General features: G+C 47.7%; 1 protein-coding gene across 31 annotated transcripts in view; it reads left to right on the forward strand.

Annotated features, from left to right (window-relative positions):
- The first annotated feature begins 1,042 nt into the window (after window positions 1–1,042).
- The window catches only part of ZMYND8 (zinc finger MYND-type containing 8), a 123,986-nt gene continuing 107,392 nt past the window's right edge, over window positions 1,043–17,636 (forward strand). For 5 of the 31 annotated variants that reach the window (XM_043553763.1, XM_043553761.1, XM_043553767.1 and 2 more), the window contains exons 1-3: window positions 1,072–1,121; window positions 1,827–2,061; window positions 10,894–10,964. In XM_043553763.1, coding sequence (XP_043409698.1) covers window positions 2,048–2,061; window positions 10,894–10,964 — 85 coding nt within the window. In that variant the 5' untranslated portion in view covers window positions 1,072–1,121; window positions 1,827–2,047. The other 26 variants (XM_043553746.1, XM_043553745.1, XM_043553748.1 and 23 more) reach the window with 16 other exon arrangements.

Here is a 17,636-nt window from a genome sequence, read left to right on the forward strand (position 1 = left end):
CGGGGGGCAGGGAGAGCAGGCGATCGGCGCTATGTTTTCTTTGTGGGGACGGACGGTGTGGGACAGGAAAGCCCACCGAGTCCTAATTTTAGGAGGAGACGGGAGACTTTACTGGGCCCTGGTTTTACTTCTGGCATAGGGCTGCATCACCTCTGGAAGCTTTCTCCAGCCTCTAAAGGATGGTGTTTGTTTAGCTTCTGTTCTAGCTTGGTGTTTAAAAAAAAAAAAAAATCTTGTTAATGAAGCACCTTGTCTTTGAGGGAAAGAAAAAAAAAAAGCTGCAACCAAGCGTTTTGCATTTGCCTTTTCTTTCTCGGGGTACAGACCAACTACAAAGGCAGCCTTCGGGAGGAAACAGGCAAAAGACCTCCTAATACTACTGAAATGGATGGAATTATAAGTAGCTCCGAAAAACTAGTTAATATTTTACTGGGGAACAGTGCCAGAGATGGGGGTGGGGGACTGCCAAGAGTAGGGCTGTGTGTGAAATAGCTGTTCCATCTGCCTTAGGGGACGAAAAGAAGCCGTTCTCTGTGGAAATAAATTTAAGCAAGAATCCTTATAAAGCTCATGGGATTTGTCTGCCCACCGAGGGCCCAGTTCCCCAAGAACATACATACAGGAATGATTGTGGCAGGAAGGGCTAAGCTGTGGGTGTAGGCCTGGCTCATAATGGGGGTTCTTGTTCCCTCGCTGGGCTTGACATCTTTCTTTCTCCCTCTGGATTTAAATGGCTTCTCAGACCGAGAGGCACTGCCTGTGCCCTGGATTCAGAAGGTACACGCCTCCTTGGGAAGCAAAGGCGAGAGACAGCGGCTCACCCTCCTCTCTCTCTCTCTCTCTCTCTCTCTTTCTGCATCTGCCGGGAGAGCCGCAGCTGGTATTTTTCCACAGGCCTTTTCTGCGATCTCAGGGCCTAGTTTTTCCCAGCCAGGCCCAGAGTCCGAGAGAGGGTTAATAGGCAGGAAGCTGAAGGCATTGCAGACTAATACGGAAGTCAGATTTTTGTTTAACTGACAGGTTTAGCAGGCCTCAGTGGTGGGGGAGGGGGCCGGGAGGGGAAGGGAAGTTTGTAGATCTAGGCATGTGGCCTGCTAGGAGCGCATTTGGCTTTTCTTAGGGTAAGGACGGACAGGGGGGCCCGTTGGCATCCTGGCAGGGAGGCAGGAGCCCATTTTGGTTTTCCTTTGAGTCCTGGCCGAGGGGGGCGAGAAGTTAGATTCTCGGCCCTGGAATGGCCGGCTCTCTGGCCTGCTTTTCCAGGAGGCGTTTTGACAATGACTATGCAAACCTGACCATTCTGTTCCCCTCCTCTGCTCAGCAGCCCCGATCCCCTGTCCCCCCCCCCCAGGAGCCAGGGCTGCCCTTCAGCGATTTCTTGGGGGTGGGGTGGGGGGCTCGCCTGTCCTCTTTCCCCCTCAGCTCCTCAGAGGCCTTCCTCCAACCCCTCTTGCTTGCGTGCCCCCTTGGCTGCTTTCCTGGGGCTCCCCACTCCTCGGCTTTGCTTCCCACCCCCCTTCCCCCGCGGGGCGGGGGGTAGGAAAACCATCCTGCTGGACTGTTCTAGAAAAGGGCCAGGCTCCCTCCCAGCCGAGAGCCGCTTCTGCGGGGGCAGGTGAGGGTGAGCCCTTTCAGCTCACCCCAAAAACTCCCTTCCCCGTGGCATCCGGGCCTCAGGCTTTGCTGGAGCAGGTCAGGCTGGCTGCACTGGTTTGCCCGTGCCGGGAAACCCAGCCAGGGTGTGGGAGAAGTGCGTCTGGGGGCCCCTTTCCCAAGTTTTTCTTGCTGCAAAAGGCCTAGCTTAGCCTGTCTTTTTCTATGCACAGGATGGCTCTTGGCTCACCAGAGCCTCACAAAGATAATCGCTCAGGAAGTGTTTCAGCCAATCCCGGGCGGCCTTACACTCCGATTTGCCGGGGCAGCCAATCGGGGATGAGCTTTTATTAGGCGGCCAGATCATCAAGCCGAAGTGCCAAACCCTTTTTCTGTGAGAACTAGGAGCCTGTCCTCCATGTTTTATAAGTATTGACATTACACAGTGTTAACAATGCATCCACAGAGGTAAGCTGGACTTTTTAACCATCTTTTCTCCCCCTCCCTCTGAGACATCCGAATTGTGGGCGAGCAGTGTGATTTCTCTGTGGCTGGCCGTGCCACACTCACCCCCACAGCACTTAGGTTAACTTGGAACTGTTTAGAGAGAATTTTTTTGCTTTCTTGGGTCACATGGCTAAGTAGCCATTAGCCATAGCTTGATTTTGCAAACTGGCAAAGGCCTGGCACACCTTTTCTTCCACCAGGACATGGTGTTTCTGGAATAGTTTGAAGCTAGATCCTGGAATGCCAAAAAAGAAGCTTTTTTTTTTTTTTCTTCTTCCCTTTTTTTTTTTTTTTTCTTTTCCTCCTCTCCTCTCTCTCTCTCTCCCTCTCTCTGAGCAGTCCCCCCCCCCCCCCCCTGCACTATTGTCTTCTCTTGTGTCACATGCCTGCTGGGGGAAGAAAATGGAAGGTAAGAAGCAGGCTCCTCTCTAAGGAGAGCTCATGGCAGACAGCACAGCAGGCAAGTTTACCTCTCCAAAGAGGTTCTGGGAAGGCTCGAGTAAGTTCTGACAAGAGAGGACGTGTGTTTTAAAAAGAACCAAGCCCTGAGCAGAGCAGTGCTAAGGAGAGCTCCTAGCTCCTGGGGCCTAGGTGGGTGGGAGTGAGTCTCTACATGGTCTTTTCCCTCCCTACAGGGTTTCCTCACTTGAAACTACATTGTTCAGCCTTTTTTCCTGACTTCTGTTGATACAGAGTGTTCTTCTGCAAGCCAGCCTACAGCCAGCAAATGTTTCTGAAAGTGTTTTCTAGGCTTTGGAGGAAGTTTTTGGAGTAGGGATGGGGATGGGGGGGGGGTGTGTGTAGAGGGGGAGGGAGGTTGGACAACATCCTGCAATAAATCTGTGAGGACTCGTTTCGAATCCCTTAGCTTTCTACTCTTGCATGATTTTCAATGAACTCATGTATCTTTTATCCTTGTTTTCATTTTCCTCTCCCTCTCTTACATTGTATCATCCTCTGTCCTCCTCTGTGATGGAGTGCAGAGGAAACAAAATCATGTCTGTGGCTCATGACAGCATTCCATATTCAGTTGTTGGGTTGTGTTGTTGGTGTGTGTGCGTGTGTTTAATAATCCCATGTAACTGTTTAAAAAAAAAAAATTTTCCTTTTTGATCAAGTCCCAAATCTGCCAGCCTGTTCTCTCTTCTTAACTGTGGAAAAATGAGACGGTTGCTTGAACATTTGTTGGGTAAGTAAAGCAAATCCATTTCCTCTGTGACCATGTATAAAGAGTTTGGCGGACGTTTGGGGTCTGTTTGTGACAGAGGGTCTTGCCTACAGCAGTTGGGGGGCTTTTCATTAGCAGGAACCAAAGAAGGGCTTTTTAATGGTGTCTTGATTTTAGGTGACTGTTTGAATTCCACTGTTTTTCCTGATAACCTGCTGCTAGGATTGGAGATCACACTTCCTGTTTACCCTCAGACAGGGGAGAAATGTTCAGTTCATTGTGACTTGGGAGGAGACCTTTAATTGGGATTGTTTGGATATTAGCTAGAACTCTGGGTAGGTGATCTGCTTGTGAGATGTAACAAAAAGTGCTTCTTCTTAGAGGCACAGAGCGTTAAACCTTGGTGAGGCAGCAGCCTGGGGTGGGGGTGGGGATGGGGGTGGGGGTGGCAGTATTAATGTTTTAGGAGACTTACTTGTAGCGTAAAATCCCACCCACCACCAAACTTGGTTTGATTCAGGACTACCCACACTGCACAACAGATTTGGCCTTTTCCCCAGCCTGACCCCACACATCTGTATGCTTGCTCGCTTTTACTTAGGATTTATTTCTCACTTCTTACACTTCCCCTGATCTCTTAATGCTGCAGCTGGAACTTAAGAGTGAAAAAAGTGGACTGTTTAGCGTTAGCTTCAGAATTTACCCCGAAGTTCAGTACACAGATTTCCCAGCCTGAAGACCAGTCTAGCATGACTGTAAATGCTGGAAATATATTCAATTGTTGTGTGACACCCAACTTTATGGAGTCCGTGATCTTTTTTTTTTTTTTCCTTTCAGTTCAGCGTCCAGCCACCCGCCCACCTTGTAGCATCAGTTGGAAAAGGGCTCATTTAATAACGAGAAATGTACCAATTTCTAAGTTAAGGAAAGGCTGTGTAAGGCCAGCTTTTTAGAGTTAAGAAGTGCAGGCAGTTAATGATGTTATGCACATAAAACTGAATAGTGTGCTACCACCCCGCACAAATAAGTCCAGACACTTAGCTATTTTCTTTGTTCTTATCTTCTGGCTGTAAATGGAAATTACATATTGAGGTTCTTGTGGCCTCCCTAGAAGTAATATCTAATCACAAGACTCCTGGTTTGGTGCCTTCGACGTTTGCATAATGGTGTGTTTGTTGGACTGGAAGAAAACCTAAGGGCAAGGCATTCATCCTCTAAAAGCTCCAAGGTCTGTTTGCAAATGTGCAGCCCCAGCAGGTTCCCGGCCCTGGACCAGGCTGGCCACTTTCCTCTGGTGCTGTGGCCACCACCAAGCATGAGTCTGTGAAAAGTTAATTGTTTCCAAAGTAGCCTATTTTCCAGCTTCACTAAGGGGGAAAAAAAGAAATGTCTGCATTGCAGCAGGACTAGGTAGGGACAGCAGTGCTGGCAATGGGGCTCCTCTCTGCAGCTTCGAACCAATTGACTTGGAGGGAAGGTTACAGATTGACAATTGGAGTGGCCAGACTGAGAACGGGCCTTCTGGAAGTTTCCACCATCTTTGTTCCTTTTAGGAGAAGCTGATCCGCCAAGCTGAAGAGTCTCCTACATTCCATTCCTGGGGCATTCCCTCCCCCTCCCTTGTTCTTTTTCACATCAAGGTAGAGTGATCTTTCTGCCACGGTTATAAATTTCAGAGGGAGGTGTGGAACTTGGGTTGTTTTCCTTTTTCCTTCTGCCTCCTCAGTCCCCAAAGAGGACGCACAGCTGCGAGGAACAAACACGGACACACTGGAGCTGATTCTTCTCTCTCTCTCTCTCTCTCTCTCTCTCTCTCTCTCTCCTTTTTTTCCTTCAAGACCCTCCAGGATGGATTCACTTTCTGCTTTGGGAAATTAAGTGGCATTCACGTGGGGGAGGGGGAGCGAGTGCTTTTATTAGCTCCAGAAAATGGTCAGTGTTCCGTCTGTAACTAGGAATTAATTATATATAATCACTCAGTAAACTTTCTACAGAGTTTTTCTAATGGCTGCGCAAGAACATAGTTAGCCTGTTGGAGCGGAGTCCGGTTACTTTTATAATTAACAGCCCAAAGATTTGAGTCAGAAAGAAAGAAACAATGGGGCCTCTTGGATTATAAATTAGGGATGAAAACAATGGCTTTTTCTTTCTTTCCTTCTTTCTTTCTTGTAACCCCTTTTCTTTTAAACAAAACATTCCCCCCTTTTCTTTCCCTGGGAGAACAGTGGGGAAACTTCTTCAGGTCTTAAATGGGGGGGGGGGGGGGAGACGGGGTCCCTTTTTAAAAAGCCAGGATGACAGTAACCCAGAAAACCCTGGAGGCAAAGGTAGGTTTTTAAAAAGTCCAACCACTTCAAAATGTGTGATCTCTTTGTTTCTTTGGCCTTCTTTTCTCCTCCTCTCCTGTGGCAGAGGCAACATTTGTCAGCCGAGAGGCCCTAGGTCTGGCTTTGCCTCTGTCTGGTTGACCCTGAAAAGAAAGATAACGTGCACAAGTGTCTTCGCCACCCCGCAGCAGAGGTTTAGAAAGGGCATCCGTGTCGAAGTCCTCTCTCTCCTGGTTCTTAAACGCGGAACAAGTGAGGATTCACCCTTGGCTGGGTCGCTGAGGCTGGGCTGCCCTTCCCCCCACTCCCCACTCTCCTTACAGATAAACAAGCAGGCGGGAGCCATGTCAGCACGCAGCTAAGCGTCGCCGCTAGGCTGTCCCTCCTCATCAAGATTACCTACCTACCGGCCGGCGAGGAGCCAACCACCCGTCCTTGCCCCGGCACAGCCTTGGGCACCATGCCCTCCTTTCTCCCCTGGAGCTACAAAGCAGTCACCTTGAAACTCCCCACTCAGCACCAGAGTTTCGAGGCCAATTCTCAGACCTGCAACAGTAAATTTACATTATCCACTATGAGGCTGTTCGTTCGGCCTCTGAAAGCGGGTTTTGCAAAACCCATTGTTAATTTTCAGGGCTCTGTTGGGGGTGGACAAAAATCCGATGTGTGAGTATCCCGTGCATTGGCTAAGGGCACTGTTTGTCGTTTTGCTCTGCAGACTCAGATTGTCTTTCCTGGAGGTTAACTGTCTTAGGACTGGCTGGGGATTTGGTGGCCGTTTTCAGGCTTATTAAACAGCCTTTTTATTTTACCTTGGCCTCAGACAGGGGTGTGGCCCTTTGGCTTGGCTTTTCAGGTGACTGCTGTCCTTGAAACACTTTCATTTTACCTAGCTCCTTTTTGGTAGGGATGCAAAGCTGGTTTGTGATGGATCCAGAAGGGGGAATGGGCTTCCTCCCCCCCTCCCCAGCTTGCTCCCTTTTAGCATCTTTGCATTTGTACGGACACCTGTCTGTCGGCAGTTGACGGTAACCTCCCACCCACCTAATTTGAGGGCCAGGGGGCCTCACCTCAGAGCCTCATGTTTGGAGGCTCAGGCTCTAAAAGGAAAGGGTTTTCCTTAGGAACCTGTGACTTCACAAACTCCCCCTGTCATTGCAGATTTTTTTTTTAAGCTTCTAAACGTTGGGTTGTTGGTGTCCTTTGGTTGAGCTTTTCCTAGTTCAGATATTTAGGAAGGTGGCTTTGAAACTAGCAGGGCTGCTTAAACAGGAGCTACAGCTATTGAACAAACTGCTACCATTTTAGCTTCAATACAGGAATGAGGCAGTGTTGCAAGACGCCATTTTAAGAATCCTGCATAAATAGCTTAGCTACCGATGACTCTGCCTGTTTTAGGTGAGTGCTTATATAAATAAAGCTGCTCTGCTAACCATTCCCTCCCCCCCCCATTTAAAAAAAATTAATTGCAGATTTAGGGAAGCATGGTTTTCTTATTTTGATGTTCACATTTTGTGATCTAGAAGAGGAAGATGTTGTGTCTTGGGGATTACATTTTTCTTACAGCCTGGACCAGTTTGGGATTTTGAATGAAAGTAAAAACCTAAAGGAAAAGCCCTTCCGAATGATGCATGATTCTTGAATTGCTGTGCGATGATCCCCATCTGTAGAACCAGAGTCTTGTGCATGCTGGTTATATATTCTAGATGGGTTAGATATTCTTGGTTAAAAAGTCAAATAGTAGGGGCACTTGGGGAAAAGAAAGATCTGGGCATTGTGTATCCAGGCTTTTTTTTTTTTTTTTTTCCTGTCAAAACTAGATGTTTGCTTTTTTTCTTTCTCTCTTTTGGAAGTGTGGAGGGGATGGCATTCCTGGGAATTACGGACCAGCCTTGAGTCCTCAGAATTAATAATCAGAAGGCTTAAAACATCCTGGAGGTTCAGCGCTTCATATTCAACTTTTTAATTCCTCTTTTCCAGTGCATGCAGGTTAAGAAGTCAGCCGAGGTTTTCTTGCTCGGGCACTGGGGGAGAAATCTTTTATTCTTTCTGGGACCGGATGGGAAAGTCTTGGTTGTATTTGCAGAAGCTGCTGCTGTTTCTTCTTTAATTGCCTGAAATGTATCAGTTTGTGAAATCCACAGGCAAGTGACTTAGGGTAAATGTGAGCGAAAGAGGTGGTAACGGTGGGAACATATATGTCCTATACAACTAGTTGATGGTGTATTTTCCTGTTGGGGTGAAAGGCTATAGTTTGGGTTTTCAGCTAATTTTTTACCCTTTTCTTTAGCTGGCCCCCTGCCTCCTCAGTGGACCTTAAAAAAAAAAAAAAAGTAATGTCAGTTTTAAACAAGGACTTGTTGTTCCATTGTTTTTGATTTAAATAATCGGGGTTGCTGGAAGCTAGCAGATAGGAAAGATGCTGTATATTTTTTAAGACTTTCATGTGTTAATGACAAGAGTTCAAAGTCTTTTCTCCGGGTGCAGCTGGCTTTTCTTTTTAACAATTAGTATTTGACTTTTTTTTTTTCTCCTCCAAATGACTGAACAGTTTTTAACCTAAATTGACCACGGTCTGTGGGGGGCATTCAGACAGGTACAGAGCTTTTGATGTAATATTCATAATTTTCCCCCTAACAACATACTGGTGCTTAACACTAAACCAAAAAAAAATAAAATAAAATAACAAAACAAAACAGAACAACAACCAAGAAAACTGAGATCAGTGGTGTAGAAAAAAGGAAGTCCCTTTAGATGTGGCTATTCAAAATGACTCATTTTGCATTCTGGTCTTTGCTCTTGTAAATGAAGTTTTTTCCCTTTTAACGCATAGACACTGCAATTTCCTTTAGTCAAATGCAAGTTATTGTATGTCTGTGTGCGTGCAAGTACGTGCACGGGCTCCCTTTGAAAGGGTGGCTTGCCGATCTGCGAAAAAGATGGGTTTTCTGAAATCATGCTTAAAATCCTTGGCTGAAGCTGGTGGTGCTACTGGTAAAGTGGGGTGATTATGGTGCCCACTGGTAATACTTGGAAAGATCAAGATAAAACAACTTCACTGCCCCCCCCCCCCCCCCCCTTCTGCAGCAGCAAATAGCCACCACATAACTAGTTTGCATTTTCCTAGCTTCTCAGCAGCATCCCTGCCTGAAGTACTCTGCGCCTCTGGGCTGTAGGAGGCCAAATAATTGTTCTCTTGAATGCAGTCCCTCCTCCATGATCAATACACCTTTGAATGTTTTCATCACCGCAGAAATCCTTCAAGTGGGTTTTGGGGGCTCTATTCTGCATAATCGTTTTCTCACTGTACGTTTTGGTTGGATCCCAGCTGAGTGTTTTCTCTGTCACTCAAAATAGGGGATCAGTGGCAGTAAGTTTAGGATTTCACAGACTTCATGCTAGAGAGGGAAACAGATTCTAGTTGCTAGAAAGATCAAGGTTGCTGTTTGTTCTCTTTGGGTTGATCAGCTCAACTCAGATCATCTCTGAGAGCTGCTCTGGGTGTTTTACGCAAATGTATTTCCAGGCACCCCAAGCAAGAAAATGTCAGCAGTATCCATTTGGACAATATGTGTGTGGTTGCAGGCAGAGTGTCTGTGTTTCCTCCCTGTTGAGAATGTCCGTCTCTGAAGTTGGGAGTAAAAAAGTAAACGTGCTGAAATCACCTTCCACAAATCACCCTGGAATATTGCATGTTAGTGAAGTGTTTACATTGAAGAGTCTGTTTTTGATGGAAACCGTTTGTGACAACATGTCCGTTGTTTCTTTGGTGAATTTGTGTCGCGGGCTTTCTCTGCAGATGCTATAAGTGAAATTGTTAATAGGGTTCCGTATCAGTGAGCAAAGTGTGTTAATATTCCAACCAATTTTAAACTACCTCTCTTTATTCTCTCTGCTGGGACTAGTTAAGTTTGAGGTGTGCAAGTTCTTCTAATTTTATTCTGGGCCATAATTTCTTCCTTTCTGTCTGGTTCTTATCCTGAACCCTCTTCCCTTATCAGACATGGCCCTCTCCTAAATCCATTTCTGTTGATTCTGAGGTTCCAGGCCATTTTGGACTTCCCTTTTGTCCCGTCACAGTCTCAGGCCACAGAACACAGAAGGGACATTCTGATTCTTCCTCTTCTCACTCAGCCTTCCCCTCCAGTCCTGGCTTTGAGTCTTCCAAATGGAAAATTCCAGCCATGTCAATTGGCGATGCACCCATTTCTTCATGGTGAACCACAGACTGATGGGATTGCAGCTAAAGCACTTGCTCGGATTCTTATCACTTCATGGTCACCCTGAGTGCTTGGGAAGTTCCAGCACGTCAAACATTTTGCACCTACTAAAGCAGAACTCTACTGGCTTGCCTGGGAGAGGTGTGTGTGTGTGTGTGTGTGTGTGTGTGTGTGTGTGTGTGTGTGTGTGTGGTTCCGGAACACATGAAATGGTCTGCACTCTGTTCAACAGGAGTTCCAGCCGAGAGAGTGAGAGAAGAGTCTGGTAGACCTTCCCAGCCAAGGGGACTGCTCCCCCCCAACCCCCAACTCAGCCTGTCTTTTAAATAATCCTTCCTCATTCCACTTTTGTGGTGGGGGATAATTAGTCACAGCTCAAGAGTGCTGAATGCTTTCTCTGAGCCATGCCTGCTACTGAGAGGAAACATCCAGGGGATGGGAGTGTGGGTACCCCAAGCCTAATTCCTGGGACCAGTGCTAGTGGTTTGAATGAATGTTTTGAGACCAGGCCTTTTGCTTCTAACCTGGGCATATTTTTTCACTTTGCAATTTCACCTATATATTTTTTTCACGTTCCTGCCTCATCGAGAAATCCTAAGATTTAGCCGAGAGGTCTGTGTAATGCTCCCTGCCTTGCAGAATTCAGAGATCAGAACTCAGGGTACCCTGTGAACCACCTCTAACCTGAACCCAGTGTTAACAACAAGAAACTTGTTTACTTGTTGGCTGGGTTCTCATTGGCCCTCAGGGGCAGATTGTAATTGTGTGTCTAAAAAAAAAAAAATGCTTTTTTTTTTTTTTTTTTTTTGCATCCCCCCAACAGCATGACAACTGGAATAGTAATTTGACTTAAAAAAAGAACAACCTAGTGGTTTGAAAAACCCCTTTAGGAGTCTTAACACTTTTGTTTGAAATCCAACGTGGGTTTCTTCCCCCCCCCCACTCCCCCCCCCCCAGCCCTGCATAAGGATGGGGGATTGGCTTAAATGTGGGTTTGTTGTTAGAACTTCTAAATAGCCGCCCCCATGGGGCAAGTTCTCAGTCTACCTAAACGTGAACCTAATTTGCTCTGTTTCAGCTTGGCTGAAGAGGAAATAAAAACAGAACAGGAGGTGGTAGAGGGCATGGATATCTCTACTCGCTCCAAAGGTGAGTAAAAATCTTGTATTATCTATTCCAGAGCAGAGGAGGAAATTGGAATTTCTTTTTCTAGTTGTTGTCGTGCAGCGAAGTGTGGCTTTCGGATCCGAGGCTGTAACACTCCTCTGATTTTGAGAGGAGGAACCTTTGATGGATGGACCTAATTGGTGGAGAATTCCCCTCCCTTTGATTCCCTTTCCCTTGTGTGTCTGTATAGGTAAACCGACCTGTCCCAACAGTAAATTTTTTGTGTGTGTCATGACTGAGGGGGAGGGGCTGGCTCCTCTCTGCAGGGTGACTTTCAGGAATTCAGAATTTAAATAAAGCATGTTCTAGAAGCAATGGGAGTATCCAGCTGCTGCTGGGTTTGTTCTGATTGAATAACAGGCCTCTTTGGAATCCCAGAAGTGAAACAGAGTTGGCCCACTTCATTGAAAAACGGTGGTCTTGGTTAGAGATACAGAGGAAATGTAGGACTTTCTGGAATGCTGGGGCCAACCTTTGCATTTAGGACAAAATTTAGCAAATTAGAGCAACCTTGGGTTTATGTTTTAATTCAGAGCCCTGCATTAGACTCTTCAAAATCTTCTAATTGTGAGATTGGTGCTTTTCATTTGGCCTGTGTGAGATTGTACAGGGCTTCCCAGAAGAAAGTAGTTATTCACTTTTGCCTTCAGGGTGTTTTTACGAATGAGCTACTGCGATGTTTTCCACATCTTTGATTGATGAAAATGCTAATCTACAAACTTAATGGTTGTACCAAGGTGGTGTTATTCCTTCAACAAGTCATTGAATGTCTGCTCTGAGCTGAGGGTTATAGGGGAGGTGAGAAAGGCTGGAGAGGTTATTGCAGACTGCCAGGAAGATTCTAGATCTTTCTAGACTCCAGCTAGGGAGCATAAGAGGAAGTGGCTCCCTAGAGGCACCTGAAAATCAAAGCTTATTTTTATAAGATACCTCTGTCATTTTGGGCAAAATGAGGGTCAGATAGTGACTCTGGAAGTGGAAGCTGGCCGTTGTTGGGGCTATGCCTGACGGATGGGGGGGCCCAGCATGGTTCAGGGGTGGGGATGGTGGGGCCAGGCTGCTTGAGTGTGCCTGGGGGTTGGAGCAGACCCAGGATTTCGGGAGGTTGGGCCTAGTCTGCGGGGCCCTTCATCAACCCCCTCACCCCCTGCCATCCCTGTCCTGGGCTAGCAGCACCTATAATGGTATGGAGAACTGTGGGGGAGTTTTGAGCAAGTTTTCAGAACTTTCCTGAAGAGGTGTTTTGAGACGATTGTTGATGAGGGAGCCTCTCCCAGTTCCCTTGTGGTCAGAATGGAACGTGTGGAGAAAGCCCAGAGAATGGGTCCGGGTAGGGTGGGGGGGTGGGGGGGTGGGGTGGGTCAGGGTGGGGGGTGACTTTGTCCTCACTAAGCTCTTCGCCTGCACAGTTTTCATTCTTTGTGCCTCCACGTTCTTATCTTTATTTATTTATTAAAAACAATTTTTTATGTTTATTTTAGAGAGAGAGAGAGACAGAGCATGAGTGGGGGAGGGGCAGAGAGAGAGAGAGAGAGAGAGAGAGAGAGAGAGAGAGAGAGACGCAGAATCCTAAGCAGGCTCCAGGCTCTGAGCTGTGAGCACAGAGCCCGACGTGGGGCTTGAACTCATGAACCGTGAGATCATGACCTGAGCCAAAGTCGGATGCTTAACCGACTGAGCTACCCAGGCACCCCCACATTCTTATCTTTAAAATGGGATGTTGGATAAGATTCTGAGATTCCTTCCACCTTGGGCATTTCTTGTAGAAATAATGCTCACTGACAGTTTGTACCAGGAGTCTTTTCTTGTTGAGCTTTCTTCCAGTCCCCTTAGGAGGTGGGAAGTGTTGTTCCCACTTTGCAGATGAGGACACTGAGGCTCTGAATGACAGCATCTCACAGGGAGCAAATGTAGGATGTGGTCGAACCGAGGCGAGGCTCTGCCACCAAGGAGGCTCTTTCTCCCTGGACACTCCGCGCCTGGAATATCCCATAGCCTCGTTGTGGAGACTTTTCCAAAAACGTCAGACTTGGGGGTCGTCAGCCTGGGTGGGAGGCTCACTTTGCTCAGGCCTCCCCACCCCTTACCTTCTTTACAGACCTCCTGGGGGCTCCCACATCTTCACCAGGTTGCGTCTCCAATGGCTGTGGCGCCTGAAGTGGTCACTCTGGGGTGACCACTGTCCCTTGCTCTCATTGCCCCACTCTGGCCCTGTCCCTGCAGCAGCTGGGGCGCTCTTAGAAAACAGGTCCTTCCACTGACCTCCCAGTGCCCCCAGGCTCCAGTCGGAGGTCGCCATGACCTACCTACCTGGGTCAGGCCACCCGCCTTCTTGAATCCTGTGACCTTCTGTTCCCCTCTACCGTTTCTCTCCCTGACTCTGTTTGAGCAGCCCTGCCTCCTTCCCCTCCGGTCCCTCTTGGGGCCCCGTGTGTCCCGTGTCCTTCGCTGGGAACATGCTACTCTGGGTCTTGCTGGCTATTTCTCACCTCTCAGATGGATCTCAGACGTCCTTTCCCGGAGGCCTTCGGGGTTTATCCAGTTCAGAGGAGCCATTCCATCATTTTCTGTTATATTTTTAAAAGTGGTGTCTAATTTTAGAGCAGTTTTAGATTTCCGGAAAGTTGGGAAGACGGCGACAAGTGTTCCCGTGTCACCCCTCCTACCCCCCACACGCATGCCTGCACAGGCACCCAGATAGCTTTTCCCCGTTATTAACATCATACGTTAGCATGGTGCATTTGGCACAGGTAACGAATCTGTAAGTTTGTACTTTGGCTTCCCTTGGTTTTTCTGCGGACGTCGCTTTCCTGTTCTGAGATCCCACCCAGTAAACCGGGTTATGTGTAGTTACCGTGGCTCCTGGTCTCCTCTTGGCTGTCCCAGTTTCTCAGACTTTCCTTGTTTTTGATGACCTTGATAGTTTTGAGGAGTACTGCTCAGGTATTTTGTGGACTGCCCCTCGACTGGGATTTATCTGATGTTTCCCCTATAACTAGACTCTGGTGGGCTGGGATTGCAAGCTTTGGGGGAGGAGGACCACAGAGTGAAGTACTATTTTCATCACATCACATCAAGGGTACATGTTACCGATGTGGTTTATGGCTGGTGGCGTTGATCTTGACCACCTGGCTGAGGTCAGGTTTGTTAGCTCACCACCCTCTTGTGCTATACTCTTTATTAATGAAATCATGAAGCCCACCCACACCTAGTGGGTGGTGAGTATACTCTACCTCCTTGAGGCCAGAGCATGTACACAAATTATTTGGAATTCTGTATGAGAGTTATTTGTTACTTCCCAGTTTTTTGTTATTCAGTCATTTATCACAGCACGGACTCAATTATTATTGCTATTTAAAAAATATTTCCTTATTTATTATTTTTTCTAAAAGTTTATTTATCTTGAGAGAGAGGGAGAGAGAGAATGTGAGAGTGAGTCGGGGAGGGCCAGAGAGGGAGAGACAGAATCCCAGGCAGGTTCCGCAGTGGCAGTGCAGAGCCCAGTGTGGGGCTCGAACTCATCAACCGTGGGATCGTGACCTGAGCCGAAATCAAGAGTCGGACGCTTAACCAAATGAGCCACCCAGGGGCCCCTAAAATTTATTTATTTTTGAGAAATAGGTGGAGAACGAGAGGGAGCACAAGCGGGGGCGGGGGTGGTGGTGCAGGCAGAGAGAGGGAGAGTGAGAATCCCAAGTAGGTTCTGCACTGGGACTTGGGACTTGATCTCACAAATAACGAGATCATGACCTCAGCCGAAATCCAGAGTGGGACGCTTAATGGACTGAGCCACCCAGACGTCCGTGGACTCGTTTATTTTAAACCTTGGGTTGTAGTCCGATACTTCTTAGTTATTTTGTTGATCAAGATGTTCTAGCTTTAGGAGGTGTCTGGCTGGTGCAGTTGGTGGAGTGTGCAACTCTTGATCTCGGGGTTGTGAGTTCAAGCCCCACCGTGGGTGTAGAGATTATTTAGAAATAAAATCTTCAAAAAAAAAAAGAAAAAGTTCCAGCTTTGGCCATTGAGCAGTCTTTCAGGTGATGCCTGTGTCCCTTTGACATCAGTGGGGTTTGTTTGATTGACTGAACCCTTAATTACTTTTGGCCACTACAAGATGCGCTAGGCTCATCTTGTATATTTTCCGCCTCGTCCCTAGAGTTAGCCATTTCCCCAGGGCACTCTGGTTCCTTTTATTGGAGAGTAGCATTGGAAACCAAGCTCTGGGTCCTCAGTGTGCTTGTTGCTATGGAGATGTCTTTTCTTGTCTTTTTTTGGTCCTCTCGGCCGACAGAGCAAGGAGACCGTGTATGCTGACCCGTATGTATACACACATCTATGAAGATTTCCCACTGTGTCTATGTTAAACTAAACATGAGTTTGTACGCTTGTCTCAAATTGTGATCCATGGCCACGTGGATCATTCCAGACTTCTCCCCTCTTGTCTATAACTTTTTCACTCCCGTACTGAGAAAGCTGTCTCTCACCATCTGCCATTTGGTTACTATTTTCTGGTCCATTTTAAATCTTATCATTGATGTACAGCTTGGTGAACTTAAACACTTGTGGGACCACAACCCAGATCCAGAGACTTGATCATTTGTGGTGTTCCAGAAGGTTCCTCAAGCTCATTCCAGAGTTTTTTCATAATCCTTGTTCATGACCTTGTACTTTTTTTTTTTTAATGTTTATCTATTTTTGAGAGAGAGATCGAGTGTGAGCAGGGGAGGGGCAGAGAGACAGGGGAACAGAGGACCCAAAGTGGGCTCTGTGCTGGCAGTAGTGAGCTCTATGCAGGGCCTGAACCCACGAACCGTGAGATCATGGCCTGAGCCGAAGTTGGACGCTTAACCGACTGAGCCATCAAGGTGCCCCCTTATTTATTTGTTTATTGATGGTCTTCTCTGCTGAAATGTAGTCTCCTTCTCTCCCCAGGTCCTAGACCGCTATGCTCAACCACCCCTTCCGTTTGAGAAGCTGGGAAGGGTGGCTTAGAGGTTTAAAAAAACCTCTTCTGGAGCCACACTCCCTGGGTTCACACTCTGGCCTGCCCCCTGCCTAGCTGGGTTATTCTTTGTGGCTCAGTCTCCTCTTATCCACGGGGAGGGTAAAGCCAGAGAGTCGTGGTGAAGGATTAAATTTGCTCACGCAGACAGGGCGCTCAGAACTGGGGCATGGCACGTGCTCAGAAATGTTAGCCAGGATTACATCCAGCAGGAAGAGGGATGAGCTTGGATTGATAAGCCTGTCAGGTGAAAGCCCTACTTACCACGTTCTATGACTTCCCCCAGTTAGAACCTCTGGGGAAGGGGGTGTGGAGACAGATGGGGAAACCAAGCCCAGACTGTGAGGAATTGTAGGCTTCCTGACAGGCAGGCTTGGGATAGGGTTGCCATCCTCTGGGCCTCTATGACATTTGAAGAAAGCTCGTCTGCAGCCAGTTTGGCCTGATTTCCCCAGGGCCTTTGGGGCCCTTGCTGTGGTGAGGAAACCGTGAGCGGGAATGGAAGGGGTCACCTTGTTTTGAGGGAGACCTTTCTGCCCTCCCAGGGACTGCCTTGGATGGCTTTCTTTGTGTGGAACCGAGCTCCTGTCTTCCAGGGTTGGGTGGCCAGGTGACTGGCTGCTCTTGTGTCTAGAGCCTTGGGTCAGGTGAATAAGTTGCATTCACAGAGGCCTGAAGTTACACTACTGGGTTGCTCAGGTTCTTTTTCTTTCTTTTTTTCATGTTTATATATTTATTTTGAGAGAGCTCGTGAGCGAGTGGACGAGGGGCAGAGAGAGAGAGGGAGAGGGAGAGAATCCCTAGCAGGCTCCACACTGTCAACACAGAGCCCAGTATGGGGCTCGATCCCACAAACCATGAGATCATGACTTGAACTGAAATCGAGAGGCCTTGGACACCCAATAGACTGAGCCACCCAGATGTCCGGCTCAGATTCTGAGAGCTGAGGTCAGTGTGGTCAAAATGGCGTGCTTGAAAGGGCTGACTGGGACAAAGGCTTGTCTCTCTCTCCTTTCACTCCTAATTATCTCTCAGTCCACGGTGGGATGATTTGGATCCATCGATTTGGATCCATCGGACATGTACTTAGTTCTCCAGCCTGCTTTTCTTGTGGTTTGGGAAATTCAGTGCTTCAGTCCCCAAACGACATCACTCGGTCGGTCACTCGGTTGGGCTTTTTTGGTTGTGAGCCGCGGAAGTCGGTTCTAGTGGGTTGGAGCAGGAAAAGGATGGGCTGGAAGGGGGTCACTTGGCTCATGGGGTTGATGGGAAGGCTGGAGGTCCGGGGCTGTTCTGGGGACAGAGCCAGTTCACAGTCTCCTCAGGGTCAACAGAGGGCAGAGTCCTCTGGGAGAGTCGCTCATCTTGTGTCCTGTATCTGCCCTTTGGCCAGGGAAGCGCTGGTGTCTGGACCCCTGAACCCACCACCTGCCCCCACCAGCGAGGAGATAATTCCTCAGGAGCTGATATGGCCACTTGGGCATCTTGAGAAACGACACCATTATTTCCCACTTGCAGGTGGAGAGCAGGCCCTGCTTGGGAAACTTGGAAACTCCAATAATTGGCTCCTGGTTCTTTAATTCTGTCCCGACATCTAGTCCATATGACTCTTCAGATTCTCTAACTAAATTTCACTTTGTACACCCATGACA

Source organism: Prionailurus bengalensis, chromosome A3 (genome assembly GCF_016509475.1).
Source record: "Prionailurus bengalensis isolate Pbe53 chromosome A3, Fcat_Pben_1.1_paternal_pri, whole genome shotgun sequence".
Lineage (NCBI taxonomy): Eukaryota > Metazoa > Chordata > Mammalia > Carnivora > Felidae > Prionailurus > Prionailurus bengalensis.